At 44.1% G+C, this 21,348-nt stretch overlaps 1 protein-coding gene across 1 annotated transcript in view; it reads right to left on the bottom strand.

Annotated features, from left to right (window-relative positions):
• Window positions 1-21,348, bottom strand: part of LOC119453131 (vacuolar protein sorting-associated protein 18 homolog) — a 45,159-nt gene that overhangs the window by 16,902 nt on the left and 6,909 nt on the right. Inside the window, 14 exon segments of the mRNA XM_037715134.2 lie at window positions 737-892; window positions 1,970-2,043; window positions 2,984-3,077; window positions 6,788-7,085; window positions 9,008-9,033; window positions 9,035-9,073; window positions 9,153-9,213; window positions 9,869-9,972; window positions 11,383-11,440; window positions 12,940-13,032; window positions 13,759-13,843; window positions 15,745-15,843; window positions 17,415-17,503; window positions 20,045-20,157. Of these exon segments, the coding sequence (XP_037571062.1) occupies window positions 737-892; window positions 1,970-2,043; window positions 2,984-3,077; window positions 6,788-7,085; window positions 9,008-9,033; window positions 9,035-9,073; window positions 9,153-9,213; window positions 9,869-9,972; window positions 11,383-11,440; window positions 12,940-13,032; window positions 13,759-13,843; window positions 15,745-15,843; window positions 17,415-17,503; window positions 20,045-20,157 (1,389 nt within the window).

A 21,348-nucleotide genomic window follows, 5' to 3' on the forward strand; every position in this document is an offset into this window, starting at 1 on the left:
CCCTTGCTGCATCACGAGACAAGTGACAAGTTCAGTGCACCAGAACTCTAGGCCAGCACGCTGCCGGCCATCCAAGCTGACGTGCGATGCACTTTGGTCTAGCGACTTTGGAGTGAGATATAGCCCATCTTCCATAGCACATTCTATTTGAAACCACTGTCATAGTTGTATTTGTGTCCCGATCCTGCTACAGCCTTAACATATAAGGCTAGCAGTATGTAATAAATAAAATAATAAAATAATTCCTGCACCGGCTGCGCCAAAGTGCACCAAGGCCACCAATCACACTCACTGCACCAGATGCCAGACTATGAGTGACCAATTTTTGCCGGTGTAGCGAAACTGTGCTGCGCGTGGCGCGCGTTTGCGCTATGCTGGAGCCTAACTTGCCCTTCACACATTCTGAGATACCGCACCACACTAGAGCTTCATCAAGGCCGGCCACTTAGTAGTGGGCAGCGAGGCCAGTGCATCGCTTTTGCCTCAGCGCGTGCTAAAGGATGAAATCACGCATGCACATCCAGATGCACGACCCAGCTCTCCTCCCTCCCAAAAATTAGGGTGCCTCGATGCACGCGACCTCCCCCCTCCTACCGTGCATGGCAGCGCACGCAGGGCGAGGCACCCTACTGGACTTGGGCACTCCACGCCATCTGGCAGGAGAGCGCGGCAGTTAAGTTTGATGCCCTCCAGTCTTGCCGAGTTTTCGAAGCGTTCGACTCAGCTTGGCACCGACCTGCGATCGATCCTTGATGCTGTCGTACTGGACCAAGGCAGGGATGAGCCGCGCTGGGTCAAGCCGCTTCTCCTGCGCAATCCACATGTCCACCGTTTTCCGCGGGATGCTCTGCACCAGCGTTGGCGAGAACTGGTACACCAGCTCTGGGTTGTTCTGCAGCCATATCCAGTTGGAAGATAAAAGAGAGAAAAAACAGAGGGAGAAAAGGTAAAGTGAGAAACAAAATTCTGGGGTCTTACATGCCAAAAACACAATCCGATCATGAGGCGCAATGCAGTGGCGGACTCCGGATTTTTTTTCCGACCACCTGGGGTTCTTTAATGTGCACCTAAATATAAATTACACGAGCATTTTTTTTTTCATTTGGCCACATCAAACTGTGGACATTATGGCCAAGATCGAACACGCGACCTCAAGCTCAGCAGCGTGATGACATAGAAAACTGGGTGGGCGAAAACGTAGAGTGAGAAATGGACTGATTCACTGATGCATTCACTGACTGGCCGACTGACTGAGTGACTGGTGATTGACTTGACTAACTCTGTGATTGGCTTACTGATTGATTGATTGATTGGTGTACTCACTGACTGGCTGACTGACTGATTGACTCGCTCAGTGACTGCCGACTGGCTCAGTGACTGCAGACTCATTGAGCCACTGACTGGCTGGCTGACTGACTAACGCTGTAACTGACTGACTTCACTGACTGACTGGCTAGCTGACTGAGTGATTGACTCACTCATTGACTGGTGACTGACTTGACTGATTGAGTTACTAACTGGCTGGCTGCCTAACTCCATCACTAACTGACTTAGTCACTCACTGGCTGATTGACCTGGCTGATCCAGTAACAGGTTTGAGTGACTTGGCTGGCTGTGTGACTAATGGTGCTTAACGTCCAACAAGGACTATGAGAAACGCTGGAGCAGAGAGCTACGAATTAACTTACAACCACCGGGGGTTCTTTAACATGCTCCTAAAGCTCTGTGCATGAGGGCTTTCACATTTCTCCCCAACCAGAATGCAGTCGCGATGGCCAGGAGTCGAATCCGTGACCTTTTGCTCCTCAGAACAGCGTCACAAGCACTGAGCTACTGCAGCGAGATTCAAATAATCCCTGTTTGCACAAGGGTTGTCAATGGACCTTTGTCAATGCAGCTCTTATCAGTAAATATCCAGATAAAAAGTTGTACAATGAAACTTGATAGCATAGAAAAGACACTGCAGTACCTGTCGCATGAGCACTTCAAGGGCACCCACATAGTTCTTGTTCTGGATATGGTACTGGATGACACGCTCAAAGTCTGCAAACACGAGAGACGCCAAAAGTGGGCAAGTTGTATTGCAAGAGGGGACGAAGAAGCGCAACAGAACGGAATATTTATGCAAATTTTCTCCCGAGTTGAGAGCTTTTAAAACCACAACTAGCAGCTGTGCACAGCTGCTCACTCGAAGGTGAACTTTAAACTTTTTGCAGAGAGCTGCAAAGCATGTTCAAACTAATACTGATTGGACAGTCAAGCATGCTCAAACCAATAATTATTTTTGTGTTTGGGTGTTTCTATCACAGAAGAAGGTGCAATAGTTTGGTTATGATCACATTAGCAAAAAACAAGCAAACCCACACCCAAAAAAATATATTTATATGGGTTTTTGATTTAGTTTCTATGCAGTTTAGAGAGAGGATCCCGTGAGCAACCCATTTGGGTGCTGCATCCACAACTACACACATCAAGACTGTACCTCAAAACCTTAAGCATTAAAGGAAATAATCATGTTTAAAAACACTAGTGTTTATAAAGAAAGATATTTCACATTAGAACTGTGCTGTAAAAATTAAGCATTTGGTTTGCAGTGTGCTCAAAAAAGAAGCATGAGGAGATGAATGTCTACATAGTTGATGATGACGCCGTAGTGTAATTATAACAGGATTAGATAATTCATTGTTTTTGTCATTCATGCCTTAATGCTAATCAGGCCTTGCAAACAGCTGCCAAGTCAAATCCTGCTCTGCCAGTGCTCGCAATAAATGAGACAGGAAATGCATCTTTGCGTTGAAATTGAAGTCAACGGACAGAATTAAATTGTGACTGAAGAGGTTGAACCGTCGCTGTCGTTGGGGTGTGCATAAAAACAGAGCAAACAATTTCGAAAAATGCCCCTTAGAACTAAGCGTTAAAGGCATTGTCAAGAGACCGTGCAAAAGTACAGAGAAGCCATTCATATCTGTGAGCATTCACGGACCTTTCAAGATGTTGGCAAAGTCGATGAGTATGTTCTCTTCACCGTGCTTGGCGATGAGCTTGTAGACGGCACTTCGATTGTTGCTCACGCATTCCTGAAGGAACCAAAAAAGGGTTGCCATATGAAGAACACCGCATCTTCTCAAGTGTAAGCACCTTTATTTCTTTATGCCCATGATGACCAAGGCAAGGAGTAACAGTAAAATTTGAGGCGAATGGAATATGTTACAAATGCCAAGCAAGAAATACTGCCTTCTCAGAGACCAAGAGTAATCAGAGAAACTGAGACGCTTGCCTCTTATTTAATAACAACCATACGAATATAAGCCAACAGACCGTGAAGCCTACAGCGTATTTATTAACTGACTCTTTACTGAAATGTAGAATTAATTACAAACGAAGAGGGGTAAGTTTGCAGTCAGTTACATGTTGCCTTCAGGTGCTGATTAATTCTGTCAACTGAAAACTTGGTTTCACCACATTTCTTGGATATTCAGGATCATGAACAGCATATAGCTTCAGAAAGTACCAAGAATTTTCGATTCTTCAGTGAGTTTTGTCATGTTTACAGAATGTAGACTGGACATGCAAGAACTCTTTACAGGAACGTCAAGTGTGAGAACATGAACTACAGTAGAATCTCGTTAATTCGAACACGCTTAATTCGAACTGCCGGTTTATTCGAACTGACATTGTGGTCCCGTCAAAGTTATGTGTATTTCAATAAGCGAAAACGCTCGGTAATTCGAACGCAAAAGCATTTGCGACGGTTAATTCGAACATACGGCGGACCGACAATGCTCTCAGCAGCGCGCCAAATAATGCGGCGGCACCTCCGACCGGCATTGCTCCGACACCGCCATAGAGCAAAAGCTTAGGAGAGACCCCTTAATGCAGCGGCGGAGGCCCAGTCCAGCCAACAAAACTGCCCCCGCCGGCAAACGCTCGCTTCCCGATAACGACAGACAACGAAACTTCAGGGAAAGGGTTAAGCTGGTGCTGGGCCGGCAGGACCGGCGGTGTCAGCACCCACGCCGGCAAACGCTCGCTTCCCGATAACGGCAGAAAACGAAACTTCAGGGAGCGGGCTAATCTGCGCCGGCCGGCATGGCGGCAGGCGCGCACGGAGACAGTTGAAGGGGAGGGAGCTGAGAGAGAGGGCGAGGGGAGCCACCGAAGCGGCAGAAGTTGCCGAGGGCAAATCCGCTTCCCTGCCGCCCTCCTCCCCCACCTTCGACAGGTTCCCGCGCGCGCCCTGCCCATCGCCATCCGTTGCCATCGCCGTCCGCTCCCTGAAGTTTCGTTTGCTGCCCTTATCGGGAAACCTAGCGTTGGCCGGTGTGGGCAGTTGCAGTGTCCGCGATATTTCATGACTCGCACCGTTCATGCATTTTGCTATGGTGCTCGAATACTTCAAAAATATGTCCTTTCTTTAATTCGAACTTCTTTTAATTCGAACAAATTTCCAGGCCCCTTCGAGTTCGAATTATCGAGATTCGACTGTATTTCGTGTCTAGCATCCTTGGAAAGTACCTATGAAGGCAACAGTAAAATATGCCCAATGTAAAACAGTGTGAAAAACAAAATCAAAGAGTTGAGCTTGCTACCTGACGACATACTGACACTGAGAACACCCCCCACCCTGTGGTCTTACCTTCCAGCTCGTTTTACTAAAGCACCTCTAGCATATTCAAAGTTCAAGACAAGTCCTATCAGAAGTGTTTCAAGATGTACCGGGACGTACATATTTTGCTTAAAATGTCCGGAAAGAGCTTTTGCGCTTACTGCTGCACTGTTGTTGCTGAAATTTTGCAGAACGATTGAATTTTGGAGTCTATGCCGTTTAGTGTAACACTTGGCACAGCTACTTGCGTGTTTATTTAAAATGATGAGAAACTGCCTTCGTCTATGAGAAAAATGGCTGCTGCGAAGACAGCGCTAGCATAAACTTGTGTCGCCTCCTGCCGGCAGCTGCAGAAAGCAGCCATTCAGGGAGGGTTGCCGCGTGTTCCAGAAGTGTGCATCGGCGCCTGTCTTGAGCCCCAACAATGAACACAACAAGAGAAATGCCAGCTGCTGAAGTTTGAATATACACGTCGTTATGCTCATTCTTGTTGCCTTCTCTATCACAAGAACAAACATAATCACGAATGACTACTACAGACTAAGGTTTAGTTGAATGAACAAACACTGTTGTGTTTGTCCTTGTCGCCTTTAGCTTCGCATTACAAGAACGAACACAACCAGTCGAGCACCGAGACAACGAACACAAAAGGAATGCCAACTACCAAAGTCTGTCCAAACAAGCATCACGACAAGCAGACGGCAACGACAACTAAAACACACTGTTGTTTTCTGTTCACATTGTCATCTGCTTTGCACCACATTTCACAACATTTGGGAACACTAGCAACAGCGCAATAAGGATGACGGACGGTGACAGAAACAACACAGGCACTGATTGAGGCTTACCATATAAAAAAATAATGCAGACATGAGTATAAGCAGAACAACAATAATGTCGCACGACGCTGAGACTTCGTACTTTGATGGACGATTAACAGCTCATTTGCTGGTTTTCGCATTGCCTGGCGCATGTGTATTGTTCATGTCTATTCAAGCGAAGCTTGTATTGCCTCACAAGTGTCGGTGCCGTCAGCTGTTATAGGTGTGACCGCAAAAAACATGTCTTGTGCAAGTAAAGGAAAACGGCAGGAAAGGCTAAAATAGACAGCAGGTGAAACACGTGAGGCGCGTGCCCGTAACTCATGACGGGAGCACCCAATCAGGACTGAGCACGTGCCGGGGGAAGGGCAAGGAAAGGAAAGGGCCTCGCGCGCGTTGCGTCGGGTCTCCTTTTCAGTGCACGCTTGACAAATGAATGGGAAGGCCACGCGTTGTTCGGTTGGCGGCAGAACAGGCCGCTTTTGACGAGAAACACCGTCAATGTCGCCGGAAGCAGGCTTGCGCCGAGCGGATCCTGCTGTTCAAGGCAGCCCAAGTCTGGGCTCGGTTACAGCGGCAGGCAGCGGATTCCACGTTAAAAGCTCGTCTTACCGAAGCCTAGCGTCAACAAAGGGCAGCGAACCCCTGAGGCCAGGGAATGCGACGGCCAATTTCGAGGGTACGGCAAGCTTCGCGTGCCCCCCTGTTCCCGGTAGGGGAAGGGCCAACGAATTTTTACTAAATGCTTTGCCAATAAATAAAATGTCGCAGTTTCACCCGAAAGGCGAAGCATCAATTGCAATAGCAAATTAGTAGAGAGCTATACGGAGTAAGGATAGTAGTTTTATCAGCTGTATCAACTTGGACATGCAGCAGCACCAGCAACACGCTGAACTGTTGTCGACGCTGTAGGCATTTTGCCGGAGTACGCGTGGCATTGGTGACTTGCCGGTGCCTCTGGGGGCGGCTTGGAGGTTTTCGACGAGATCAGAACGGGACACTCGTCGAGCAGCGTCGGAAGTCTTTATCACCTTCTCGCCTTGCAACGTTTTTATGTAAATACGCATTTGGTGCCGCAGCTAAACGTTGCCTCCCCTCCCTCCCTCCCGTCCCCCAACGGCCTTTTGTGCGATGGAAGAAGTCGCGTTTGCTCTCCACCATGCGTTCGCTCCTCGTGAAAGCGCACGTCCACTCGCACATACAGCATACGGCGCGCGGCGACGATTTCATCGCCGTTGGACTCCATATGAAACCTCACGGCGACGCCGACGGTAGAAATCTGCTTTGAGTGTCATGGCTATCGCAATAACATATCTACAGCATGTCTGACTAACCAGACCAAACCAAAATGTCTGCTTACCGCTACTTTAGGCTCTTCCAGGAGTCCCCGGAACTCCGCAACGAGGTTGAGATAGGTCCCCTCATTCTGCCTGCCCGCAGTGCGCAGCGTGCCGAGCCTGTTCAGGAACAGCTCGACGAGCCAGAAGGTGATCACCGTCGTCTGCGTCTTGTCGGCGGGCCGCAGGCCCTTGAGCTTCTGCAGCAGGAACCGGCGCAGCGAGTCCTCGTTGTCCTCCTCCGCACACTGGAGGAACTTGAGCGACACCTCCTCGAAAGAGGCGCGAGTCTGCGCATACAGCTCCGCACTCCTCACATACCTGCAGCAAGAGTTTTTCTTTTATTATTACAGAGAAGCTGCTATGGCGGCTAGAATCATTCGAAAAAAATCAGCAGACGTCAGCTGATTCCTCCCGTTCTGAACTCGTCTACTGTGACAGCAGCCGGCTTTCGCTGCTGACACGATCGTAATCTCAAGAACAACCTCTGTTAGATGCACACGCCACTTCGTCCACTACATTATTGCCTTTTGTATAGGGGTGCTCCAATAGTGAAACTTCCAGAGTAAATAGAATGTGAAATTATTTGAGGAAATATCTTAGAATACTGAATCAAAGATCAAACATTTTCTGACTTTTAAGTAATGTGAAATTTAAAGTGTACCGTAAAGGTGTACAGCAAAATATAAGGAGTACCGTATGGTAAAAAAATGTAAGCCTTGTTTATATTACTACACGCGTGTTATATTTGGTCGTTTGAACGAGGCGCGCGGGCACCATTACTCGAGCAACGAGGAGGAAGAACAAACTGGGCTCGCGCTGTGAATCTAACCGGTCAGCGCTGCAACCGCTGCTGTAAATATAATCTGTAAATAGTTTCTTTTATTATTTTTTTAAAGCATGTAATGCAGTTCGCGTTGCATGGTTTATAGTTATATAGCAAGCATGTGATGCCTGACTGGATGTCTAGTCAAACGTTATGTGGCACACCATGACGACGACGGCAATGAAACAACGAGAACAGCATGTTACCAGATGCACATAAAAGTGTTGTGTTTGTTATAGGAGAGAAGTGTGATACCACAGCATAGCACATTTGTTTTAAATAATGCAAACATGGTGACACTTGTTAAATTATAAATTGCCTTGCCTAAACTGAGACAACAAATTCACATGTAGGCTGCCTAAACGCAGGGCCTTCTTATTGGATGACTGGAAATTATTGAGCAGAAGTTATCTGCCAAATGTGTTCGTTCACTCAGGAACCTTGCACAACCAACAGAATCACTCAAGACACTCCTTACTAGTGTCCATCTCTCACTCCTTCGAGATTACGATAGATGTTGTTGTCCCTTATAATCGAACCTTGACAATTTCGAATAGCTAATTTTCGGAACACTCGACAATTTCGAATAGCTAATTCTCGGATCAAATATACGAATGAAATAGCAAGCACTATTTCATTTGGATTCAAAATTTCGAATGTTCGCACACCCTTACTTTTGTGACCTTTGAAATACATGCACAAGCACTACCACTCTTGAGTCTGTGCGGTGTGTGAAACACTGCACAAAGAGGCAAGTGCAAAAGCTGTGGGACAGCATAATGAGGAGGCAGCCTGACGATGACAAGATGATAACGCATTGTCAAATCGTCATCGTGTAATGCTTCACGTTGTTGTAATAAAAAAGCGTGCTCACTGTCACACGTTGAAGAAACGACCAAAGCTACCGATCAATCCGGTAAGTGTCGAAGCTTAATTTTGTAGAACACGCTACAGAAAATTTTCTGTGTCACCACGCCAAATGTTTGACGATGACAACATGATAATCACAATAATGACTGTCGTCATCATCAAACGATCATCGTCAAACGTTTGACGTTGTTACCACCAGCATCATCAAAAGCATGCTCACTGCCAAAGAAACTGAAGCTACTGATATAACACAGGAAATGTTGAAGGCCAATTTTGTTGAGCACATTACAGGAAATTTCCTGCATGTGCACAAGTTTGTAGTGCTGTTCAATGAAAGCACAGTCCGAAATGAAGAGTGGATTATTATTGGTGACGGTTGATGGAAAGTTGAAGGTCGACGCACCAGCACGTACTTAAAGCTCTGCACTTTTTGGACATTTGTCCTTGCATTCCTTTATTACACAGAATAATGCCACATCAGGAAGCAGCAAACAGCTTAATTATCGGCTACAGCTGATGCAAAAGCAAATTGGCAGCTGTCACTTACTCCTTCTTTGCGAAGAGATCTTCGGCAGTGTTTCGTGAGAACCTGATCCAGCTTTTGGGGGTCTCCCTTTGTAAAGAAAAGAGAAAAAAGAAATGTTTTGAAAAGGAAAACTTTTTTTTTAAATTTCATTCCTACCATGACATACCTTGCAATGCTTCTTGGCAAGGTCATACTGGCAACTCTTCAGGTACACTTCCCAGACGTTCCTGTGCATACGTTTGGTAGGGTGAGAGGCAGGTTGAGTGGTTCATTGCCTCGCACTGATATATCACATTCAGGTTGTTTACCGAGGTAAATTAGCTAAGCTGCAGGCAATGATGATTGATTGATTCATCCATGGGGGTTTAAAGTCTCCAAACCAACTCTGGGGCAACGAGAGACACCGTAGGGTCTCTCGTTGCCGCATTGTATCTCCGCATTAATTCTTACCACCTGAGGTTCTATAATTATAATGTACATCTAAGCCTAAGTGCGTGAGCATTTTTTTTTTTTCATTTTACCCCCCATAAAAATGCAGTCGTGGATGTCAGGAATAGAACCAGCCACCTTGTACTTAGCAGAAGAAAAAAGCAGTCACTGAGAAACTCTGGCAGGTGGTGATCACTTATATCAATAAAGAATAAAGACTGTATTCAAAACACACAAATCTTTTAAAAACTGTTTGTGACTGGAATGTACCACTTTCTGACACTGCGAAAGCATCACCCAACAACTTTTTTTTTCGTTTCTGCTCATCTTGTTGCTGAAACGATTGCGTACTCTTTTCCTCGCACAATTTTTTTTTTTTGCTTTCTTAATTTCTTGACTGTATTTATTGCAGTTGCACTTTCAATTGGAAAGTCCTGTATGTGCTGGCCTCACCTGTCTTCATTTGTGACAGTGTAGCGGTACACGGCCAGCTCGGAGAAGGCCCAAATCCTGCCCTGAACAGGATCCCTGCTCAGACCAACTGCACGGCCATACATCTGTGAAGACCGAAAGCACCATGCATAAGCCAAAAGAATTCCACAACTAAAACCTACAAGGCCTTACCTGTGCTTACTCAGAAGGCAAGGAAAAAACTAATTGTACCAAAAAAAAAAAATCCTGGTATATGCAAATTTGACAGCTAAGCTACATCTTGCCTTAAAGATGTACTCTAAATGTTTCAGGACACCTTCAGGCTCAGACACAAAATGCGCAGTGAATTAAGGAATACCGCGTCCCAACTTCTATGACTGTATAACGAAAAATGAAAATGAAAAATTAAATCTTGTGTTCTTTTATTTCTAGCAATGGAGGAGAGTACACTCGCACAAAAACAAGAACAATTAAATGTCATTTTAGTGATAAATTATAATTAGTGTGTTAATTAATTAGTCATAGGTTTGTTGTACTATCCATGACTGAAAACTCTCTCCAGCATATAAAAAAAAACACTACTACAGGCTATGCATTAAGTTCCCCCTGCTTAAATCAGAGTACTGAGCTAGTGTAGCATAAATTATACATTGGGCATTACAGAATTAAATCGATAGAATCCACGACAACAACTGCAAGGCCTGATCTGTGCTTACCCCGGAAGGCAAAGACAGTGCTAATCCCACCGAAAACAAAATCCCAAACGTATACAGATTCAGCACGTAAACTTCACCTTCTATTTCAGATGCACTCAAGACATCTTCAAGATGTCTTCAAGCTCCCAGGTACAATGCATAGTGATCTAAGGCACATCAGGTCCCAACTTCAATTGCAGAATACAATTCAAATGGGGTCATTGGCATGAAAACAGTTTTTGAGGGTGATTCCCACACGATGGCTGAAAAACCTCTCAGTTCACTAGAACAACTTGACACCATGATGATCTTGCTTTACAGATCATGCTTATCAAATAAAATAAAATCAGTTTATTATTATTATTACATCGTATATTAATGACAGCATATAAAATATACAGACGAGGGTCCCAAAGCACAAGACTGCAACGGGACCCTACCCCTATCAATCCTACCTTTTCTGTCTGCATAATAAGGACTATTCGAGTCATATGCAACTCAATTTTATTCAAATAATGTGCCTCACTTACCAAGCTATGCCTTCGTCTCATAATTGCTTTATTATCCATATAGTATTTGCAATGTGAAAGAAGCAATCATTCATGCAATGATGCAGGTTTTAGGATTATGACTTCTTTGTGAACACCAATAAAATAAGCCCAATTTATATCTGCAAACACTTTGGAACACCTATTTCCTTTACATAATATGATCACACCCCTTTCCCTTGGGCCTGGATCTTGCATATCTTGTACCACAGCACAAGTTTTTTTTCTCATTTTTTTCATGTTTGTGGCTGAGAACATACGCCTGAAGGAGAGAAGAATGTAATGCACGCACCTCAGGAAAGACATCTTCAAAGACCAGCTCTTCGTTCAGCAGACAGTAAGCTCTCAGCCTACGAATGAAAGTGTGAAGGACAAATTAGTTCCCTTCTCTGAAATGGCCGATTCACGAGCTTTGCCATTCGAATGCAACCCGCGGACCATTACAGACACTACAGTGGAGGTTGATGTTGCCTACTCGGGGTACTTTTAATAAGAACCAATATATCAAAACTACACGTGTGTTTTTTGCAATCAGATTGGGAATGCGGTGAGCAAGAACCAAATTCGCGCTTCTGCGCTCAGCACCAGCAACGCGGTCGTTGCTGAGACCAGAGAGTGGGTGTTTCGAGGCTAGCACAAGGCACAGGCAGTAGTATGCACATAGTGGTTTTTGGGCTAGTTTGTTTGCCATGCTCGGAAATTGAATAGCGCTACAAGGATAAAGACAGATACGTAGCCAGCGTAGTTTATTGACTCTCAGGAACAAGGGACACAATGCCCAGTAGTGCAATCACACAAAAGGGTATTTACTGTTCCTAGCAGTACATGCAGTAATGCCAGTTCACCGAAATACCAGGGAATGGTTCCTCAATTAGACATGCTCAGGAAGCAAAGGACTTTGTTCAGGCTAGTTCTGATTCACGGTACGCAATGATGAGGACGAGAAAGGCGACACATGCATGTGCTGTATGTGTTGCCTCCTTGTCAGCTTGAATCACTGCACCCCATCGGTGCAACACTGCAAAGCCAAACGGGAGGCCTTTCGCAAGGTAGGTAGTCTCGTGAAACGCATTGACAAGCATGCGGTTTGTCAGCAGACACTGGCATCCCCTAGAACGAAAGTAATTTCCTCTTGTGCCCAAGCAATCCGTGTCCTCAGGTAGTGCTAGTAGGAGCGCTCTTGCCATCTCTCTTCAAAGCTGCGCAGCCCCTACCGTTGTGTGTCACGCGGGAGTGTCGTAAGTCATGAGAACCGAGACTCGTGCGGGGAAGATGTACAGTCGTGAGTAAAAGTTTGGAGACCATGGCATCAGCAAAAAATTTAAATATATTCAAGCGCAGCTCCGCGGCGTCGAATTGGCTTAATACGTTGTATTGGTCAAACAGGTGCACGTAGGCGTGTGCTCTTGATTTCAGCCAGAATGCCCAGGCTGCGAAGAAAAAAAATAAAATCGTGGCACCCTTGGTCCACAAACTTTTGCTCGCGCGAGGCTGTACGTTAGATGCGGGAGTTGGACATCTGCACAGACGCAATGACGGATGGCACTGCGGTGCCCCGTGTTGTGTGCAGCTCTGTGGGTTGACACATTATGCATCCGTCTTCATCCCATAAGCACTACTCAGTTTCAACAAACTATAAAGTACAAGCATGCAAGAGGCAGCAAATGTAATACTGCTTTTCTGTAATCTGCATTTCTGTTGCTTTGTAACATATTATTAATAGTGCCAGTTGTCTAAAAAAAAAAACAGCGAAGGACACTTTCTGGTCAGAATTATATCATGAAAAATGAACAATAAAACAGGGCTCACTTCTCCTTCGCTAGTTTCACTGAGTCATGTCATCACTCACCTGTCATTAAAGAGCACCAGAGTATGGAACTCTGTGAGCACCATGGAGAGCGGCTTCCTCAGCATCTTCCGTTTAGCATCTTCATCTCCGTATCTGAGTCATCGTAGCTAAAGAACACAAAACTTTGTGCTTGTCTGACTATTAGATGTAGCGAGAGAAGACCGACCGTCCCTTCACAATTAAATTGAGAACTGCTAAATTCACTCAACAAATGACTTCCTTTCTATGTGACAATTTTATCATATGTGTAACTTTTCTTTTGTTTTTTTTCTTTGTCCATATACTTTTGAACAAAATTACTTAATGCAGGTTTTTTTGAGTGAACATGCTGATAACCATAATTATAGCTGCAATTTGTTACAGTAATTGCAGACCTCGAGTAAACGAAGATCTTGTGAAATTTACAAGAGCTATTCCTTTGCAATGTATTGCATGCAGCTTTGATTTACAGCAATGATTATTCAATGTGAACAACCCTATGCAGATTTGAGATCAAACATTTGCATGAGTGCTAACTTCCTAACTGTGCGCAAAGTGCAGACAGCTGTGAAAGTTTACAGGACAGAAGAGTCGCAAAAAAAATCTGAATTCTTGCGAAGTCTGAGCACACTGTCTCGAATGTAGACTTTCAATCTGTAGAAATCTTCGCAACGCACGTAGTGATCCATAAAAGCGCTACGTGTTAACAGTACAGAAATTCATATTTGTCGTGGAAGCCACGCCTCGCAAGCACTTGCGGTCGACTGCGCATGAAATTGAGCGTACACATGCATGCCCCGATGGGCATGCATTCTAAGCTACGTAAGCTGAGAAGGATACTCCAAGAGCTTGGCATTGAAGAGAACAACCTTGGAGTCGGAGTCCATGGCAGGCAGCAAAACATCACCGAAGTATACGCCAGGTTCTGCAGAGAAGACAAGAACGATTCAGGTACACAAATGATTTTTTGGTTGTTCCCATAATGAAGAATACATTTGTGATACACAGGTTAACCAAGGGTTTCAGAACATAAATTGCCGTAACTCTTTAATTATTAGCCTCTAATAAAATTAATGTTTCCTTTTCATCTATGACGTCTGCTTTTCTCAATGAGTACAATGCAAGTTTTCTTGTCTAGTTTCTGGCTTAAGCCTGATCAACAGTGGGCCAAGAAGGGAGGCCTCAACTTGGAGCCAACCTTTTGACGAGGAGTCTTCTCTTTGACCTGGCTTGTCTCCAAGGGGACTTGTCTATCTTAGGGTGTCAGGGCCTCACAGCCCTTTGAAAGACAAGAAAGACCGCAGTAGAGGACTCTGGATTAATTTTGACCTTTATTGCAACGACGAGCGCTAGAACGGTACAGGAAAGGCAGGAAAGACGTCCGGGAAAGACAGCGCCCTTCCTGATCACGTTCTCTGCTTCTTTTCCATAATGCTTTAGCGCTCCCCTTTGCACAAAATGTCACGCCAGCTAGCCCACCAATTTACTATTCCAATTTGACTACTTGGGGTTCTTTACTCCCTTTACAGACGAGTGTTGCCTGCGCACAACACACAAGAAAAAAATTTTTTTCATGTCGAGTTTCACTTTTGAGTATGCAGTTTACGTCTTCTGAATGTCTTCGGCCAACGCTGAATGACAGGTAGCAAGCGTCATTTGTTGGGTTAGAGCAGGAACTTAGGATGAAGCAGAAGAGGGTTGGCATGCGACTCGCCTTCTTTTGAAAGCACGATCAGAGAACACGGGCCGATACAAGGTGTCTGGCTGCAGCGGTATCACATTCGTGATGTAAAGCAAATGAAATGTACCCCTATGGCTCACATATGACGAGAACTATCCGTAAAGAATTCCAAAGAAAAGCCCTAGCTGGCTAAAGGTGAAGCCCACTTCCAGCATTCTGTCTGGTGTTTCCCCCCATATTGGTAAAAAAGTTAATTCAAAATACATTTTTTTTCCCTTTTCATTGATTATGCTTATTCTCGATGTATTTTGCAAATTTAGATGGAAAATAAATCTTTTTTTTTTCCGGGTATTTCTATGTCTTGTGCTTGCAGGGTTAATGTGGCCCCGAAGCCTGGTACATGAGCATTTTTGCCTTGTGCCCTCATCAGGATGCGGCCGCAACGGCCAGGAATCAAACCATCAACCTCAGGTCAACACTGTCTTCCTGCGACGCTTTTGTCTTGTTTACCAAACAACTGCGTGTTATGCATGTGGCATCGCAACCATGGGAAGTACATGGCATTGCATTGATGGGAAGTACATACCACCGTGGACAAATGAAACATGAATTAATGTATAAAGTAAAATGTCTTGCACGAGTGAAGCACAGAAAATACCTCTTACGAGGACTAACTCAAAAGGACGGCCACCACGACATCCAGGTGCCAAGGATGATGTAGGTACCTCTAAGCTTACAACCTGAAATCACGTCGAAATGACACGAGGCGACAAAAGTCGAAATGAAAGAATGTGTTCCAGTTAGCCCTAACTTGATTGCACTTCACAGGTCCATGATAGTACAAACTAGCCAAAGCAATAGCTTTATTGTTTTCATCCTTGCCTCTTGTCCCCAGTACAGAATCCTTGCCCAGTATGGACAAGAATTCCGTATTGTATTCCATGCGGGTTCCACAATACGGAATCCTTACCCTCATCCACAGTATGGAATAAGACAAAGTGTGCTTGTTAGTACCAAGAGACCTAAGAATTCCATATTGTATTCCATACGGATTCCACAATACGGAATCCTTATCCTAATCCGCAGTATGGAATAAGAATAAGAATGAATAAGTGTGCTTGTTAAGTACCAGGAGACCTACTTACCCAGCATCATAGCGAACTTCTTCGCAGGTTCTTCTGGGCTCGAACTGAACAGCTGAAGGCAACTGTACTTCAGGTCACTGGGAATTTCCTTGCATCGGTCTGCACACGAGGTGCATTCATTAGGCCAGCCAAGACAAGCCAAAACATGCCACCACAAAAAAACAAATATATACAGAAGCAATGTTTCACCAACTAGCCTAGCAAGACATTCTTTTAAGGCTCCTTACTAGTAGTTGCCCATTATGAGAGCCGCTGTTCTGAATTATTCATCTGATGGCTGCCCCTTCTTCACACAGTTCGTTGGCCTGACAGGAAAGACAAACTTTGGAAGAAGACATTTTCAAAGTGCAAGAGTACATTTATCTAGCCCAATTAGTCGCAGATCACGAGAAGGAAATTTAGAGAAGAATAAAAAATCGGTTGGAGCACATGCGGCAGGTATTTGCCAAGTCATGACCAGCAACTTATCGTTATCCTGGAAGAGAAAAGTACACAATCACTGCAATCTACCAGTACTAACATATGGGACTAGGAGGCTAACTAAGAAATGTAAGAAGTTGAGGATTATGCAACGAGCGATGGAATGAAACATGCTAGGCTTAACGTTAAGAGACAGGACAACAGTGATGTGGATTAGAGAGCTAACAGGGGCAGCCGATATTCTAGTTGACTTAAAGAGAAAGAAATGGGGCTCGGCAGGCCTTGTAATGTTCAGGGCAGATAACAGATGGTCTGTTTGATACAAAATACAAAAATAACATGCATGACATGCAATTTATTAAAGCAAAGAACATGACGAAAAATCGACATCTCTTCCACACAGAGATACAGAAGCATCGGTGGCAAAGTCTACACCTGGTTCCCTGATATGCAAACGAGGCATAGACTTCCATATCAGGAAACAACACATGGACTGCCTCGGTAACATTTTGATATCTCTTTTGGGATCTGAGATTGAGTTTTTTATTCACATTCTTTGCCATGATAAATCTTGCACCGTGAGCATTATTTGTGCATGCATATTTCTGATCTTCTAGCGACTGTAATAAAACAGGCCTGAATGTAACTGCCATGCAGTTCTGCCAATACTGTTCTTTGCGTCTGTATTATTTGCACTATGATGACTTCCACAAGTGCCAACCAACTTAGCCAACGACAAGTTCTGTTGATAATACTACCACATGGTCGTGACCACCTTGACGTGTCTTCTCCCAAAGTCTGTTTCTCCTGTCAGGTTGACAGACTAGGTGACAGAGTAACAGGCATCAGATGAATTCTACCGAGCAAGAGGTTCATGCTCTCAGGATATAGCGATACTTCTGTGTCTCTATGTAGAAGGGATATACAGTTGTATTTGTGCTCCTCACTATGATAAATTGTACATCACCTACATCATGTTAGTGAATTCTTAGTGTTCTTTGCACCAGGACGACTTCCGTAAGAGGCATTATCTTCCTTCTTTTTTTTAGGAGCCAACAGCCACGCAACAATCATTTGCATACGTCTTTGATTTTGGACACTGTCAAGACATCAAAGGCTACCAAGTATGTAGTTTCTGTGTCACAAATTGACGAGTCAGATGGCAAAGAACTGGCCAGCACAGAGGGGATGCATGACGTCCATGAACAAAGCAATTGACAGAGCCAAGAGTAAGTAGAAACTGCAATTACCGAGGACATTGTCGGTGACGTTGAATACCCTCAGGAGCACCGGTTGTTCACCAGAGGGCGCACTGGTACCAACAAACTGGTAGATCCGCCTGCATTATTTACCATAAAAAAAGACTGTGTGATATGGCCCTTATATTTGTAATGTCAGACAAATAACGTTGAACATCTATGATGCAGCAAGGCTAAAACCTACACAAATCTGCAAAGGCAGAGAGAATTTGATGCCAACTGCTAGTTTTAGTAAGTGTTGGCAAACCGCAAATGGAACTATGAAGACTTAATGGCACATAAATGAAGAAAGAAAAATATATTTTTAAGAACACAGTGAATGGACACATACAAGCACCGAGTTCCACCCACTCTTAATTTAACAATCACACATACATGCGTAAGATCGTAAAATGAAGATCAGCTGGAAGCAAATGCCCACACATTTCTTTATCATGTTTTTTTTTTTTTTTTTTTTTTTTTTTTTTTAAATCTGTGTATGCACTATCAAGTCTTCAATTCTGTCACTCCAAACTCTGCCTAAATCTACCTGTTCTTGATGCTTTTGGAAGTACTGCTATGCACAGCATGGTGCTGCCGGGCACGATTAACACAGAACCAAAGACTAAGGGAACACTCAGATGCAAATCTGTTTGTCTCCTTTATCTTTTGTCATGCGTTATCAGTGCCAAACAGCATTGAGCAACTGCACAAGTGTCAACAAGCATACAATTAGCCAATGCCCCCGTAAGGGGTTTCCGAACACGCCTCTAATGCTTACGGGAGGTACGAACACAATATTTTCAACTTGTCTTTTTATTTTTGTGTTTTGTGAAAGTCTGCACTGTCTAAATCCTATAAAAAATACTCTAAAGTGTCAAAGCACTCTAAAAAGTAAAGGTACCAGTAGTTTTGGTACCAAGTAGGTGTACATGTCATGGCATCATGATACCTTGGCTCACTTGATTCCTGTGATAGCTGCAGATTCCACGAATGAACACAACCAAAACAAACATGCGCAGCACTCATGCGTATTTTTCAATGAGCATCACCATCATACCTATATTTACACATAAATGACATCAGACAACTTTGCTCTGCATCAAGATGTTGTGATAATGTCAATGACACCTAGCCTGACGAAAATTTTGAGACCCACTTTAATCCCAAGTTAAGATATCTGATGCTTCCCAGCCTTCACACTTGCCAACTTTACAAAATATCATTGAGATAAAAACTTGAGTACGCTTCTTCTCCATTTGGACCCTCACTGTTTTACACTTGTATCTGCAATTGAATCCATCCAGAACCATTCAGCCCGGTTCGTTGTCGCTAACTATTCTCGTACTGTCAGCATTACTGCAACAAAATCCTCTCTTGAATTCCCCGAGCTTTCTTAAATATGAAAACTAGCCCACTAATGCCTTTTTCATAACATCTTCTTTACCGACCCTGAGCTGAGGCACATCTTGTTCTCTCCTTTCTGCTATGTTTCATCTTCTGTCAACTATCGTTAAAAAGTTCAAGTGTCATTCTGCCAGACCAATATGTATATTTTCGTTTGCTCGTGCTAAAGCATTATCCTAATAGAATCACCACTCTGCCTCCATCGCCAGCAACCCTGACCATACTTTTCAAGACTGCCACATTAAACACGCTTTGAACTCCCATGCCTCTCTGTAACACTACAATGACATTGACAGTATTTAAATCAATCAATCAATCAATCAATCAATACTGTCATTCTTTTAGATACAAAACGTGTGCTAGAGCTTACACAACTCCAAAAATATGTCAGTACTCCGTTATCACAAGAGAGGCCTTTGTCTTGCAGTGGACATAAATAGGCTGATGATGATGAGTCCATTAAAGGGGCCCGATACACTATTCCAACTAATCGTAGTATGACATCACTACTCTAACTACTCATAGTGTGACATAATTAGATTACGTCGCCTCACGAATTTCCTTTCCATATCCTTCAAACAAAAGCTAAGTTAGACCTAGTTATTGGATCGATCAGTGACTTTCTGTCTCCGTTCATTTCCACTAGTGCGCTGGAAGCTATACATGGGAGACGGCAAGGGGGCAATGCCCCACCAGCGCCGCCCTAGGGTTGGAACGTTGAGACGGCAGCCCATGGCCGTCCACGATATCTATGCTACACTTTTCATCTCGAAGGTCACGCGCAGCAGACGCTGCAACGCGCAATTGTCGTGTTTAGACTGGCCATGCAAAGATGAAATGGTTTTTCTGTCTTTCCGAGATCGCAGACATGTATATTTTTTTCATTTACTTCACTCAAATGAGTGGTACCTGTATTAACAGGAATGTTCTCGCAACCACGAAATCAGCTAATAGCTGCTGTGGGTCCAGCTGCTTGCAAAGATGCTGCATGACGACATTGCAGAAGCGAGAGCAAGCACTTTTTTCGCTGCTTTCGACACAGCAATTTTTTCACTACTTTTGCTGCATGCAGCGCAAGAATAGTTGGCTCACATGTTCACAGGAGAGAGTCAATAACAGATCTGCAATGTTTTCTTACTACGTTCATAAAGGGTTTCAGGGCCGTTGGGGATTTTTCTTTAACTATTTTCGAAACAAAGATATTAGAAATCAGGTATGACAAGCCAGCTCCGCACCTCGGAGTTGTGACGATGATGAAGCACCGTTGGTCCGAGCTGCGTGGGACGAAGCGCCGGACCTCGAGGCCCATTATCGGCCCTATGCTAAGGTCCTGACTTAGCTGGAAGACCTGGAAAACAAGGGTAAACAACAAATTTATGCATATTTTTTCAGTGAAGTTTAGGGCTTCATAATTTTTACAAAAATATTCTAAAATTGGTAAAGTTCAAGTAAGTTTGAAGCACAGTATTTACAAATCCGTAACTCTGCACCCAAAAACGGATAGGATCGCAGGTCCATAAACTGCATCTATGAGGGCATTTGAAGCATACACATGTGAATTACGAATTTGCAGCTCGCGCAAAATTTCTGCAATGTTTATGAGGGTTTTTTTTGAAAGTCTTGCTCACAAATTATAGGTATGCTTCAGAGCAGCGAATAATACACTGGTTTTGTCCGCTTCAGATATCTCAATAGGCGCAGCTTATGGAATCGTGATATCGTTTTTTATCTTTGAGTTGTAAACTTGGGACTCCAGTTTATTTGTTTGCTTCTTTTTATATAATATTCAAAGATTTTCGCAAAGGATTGATGGGCCAAATGAAAAATTCACTCCCTACAGTCAGTAGAGTTCGAAGTTTCTGCTTTGGGTGCAACAAACTATCAAATTCCGGTCAGTGGATGCCAAGCGAAATGATTTCGTCATTTGCATGATATTTAAATGGGAGCTCCCGAGGTAAAGTGTCCCTTTAGTTACTTTAACCTGATTGCTGATATACAACTGTCTTATGCAATGTGGTGTGGCACCGGGGCGCTTCAGTCATATCGGCTGTGAAACCCCCTGCAGGCCTTTCGTGTTTCAGTATCAGACACAGTCTAACCTTAATATAACGACCACGGATATAACAAATTATTGAATATAACGAATTATAGGATATAACGAAGTAAGTCTAGAATGCTTCTCACCGATATCGCCAAGTAACAAATATGCGCTTATAATGAACTTTGGATACAACGAAGGTATTTTCGTGTCCGATGCGACTTCGTTATAATGAAATTCACCTGTACTGGTATGTGATGCAAAGGCCACCATTGTCGTCATCAGCTTATTTTTATGTCCACTGCCGGCACGTAGGCCTCTCCCAGCAATCTTTATTTGCCCCTGTTTGCGCTAGCTGACCCTATCCTATGCGTGCGCATTTCCCGATTTCATCACACCACCTACAGTTCTCTCGCATTCTCCACTGCGCTCCCTTTCTCTTGGCACCCACTCTGCAACTTCAATAGACCGCCGGTCATCCGACCTACAAATAACATGTCC

Source organism: Dermacentor silvarum, chromosome 5, assembly GCF_013339745.2.
Source record: "Dermacentor silvarum isolate Dsil-2018 chromosome 5, BIME_Dsil_1.4, whole genome shotgun sequence".
NCBI classification, from domain to species: domain Eukaryota; kingdom Metazoa; phylum Arthropoda; class Arachnida; order Ixodida; family Ixodidae; genus Dermacentor; species Dermacentor silvarum.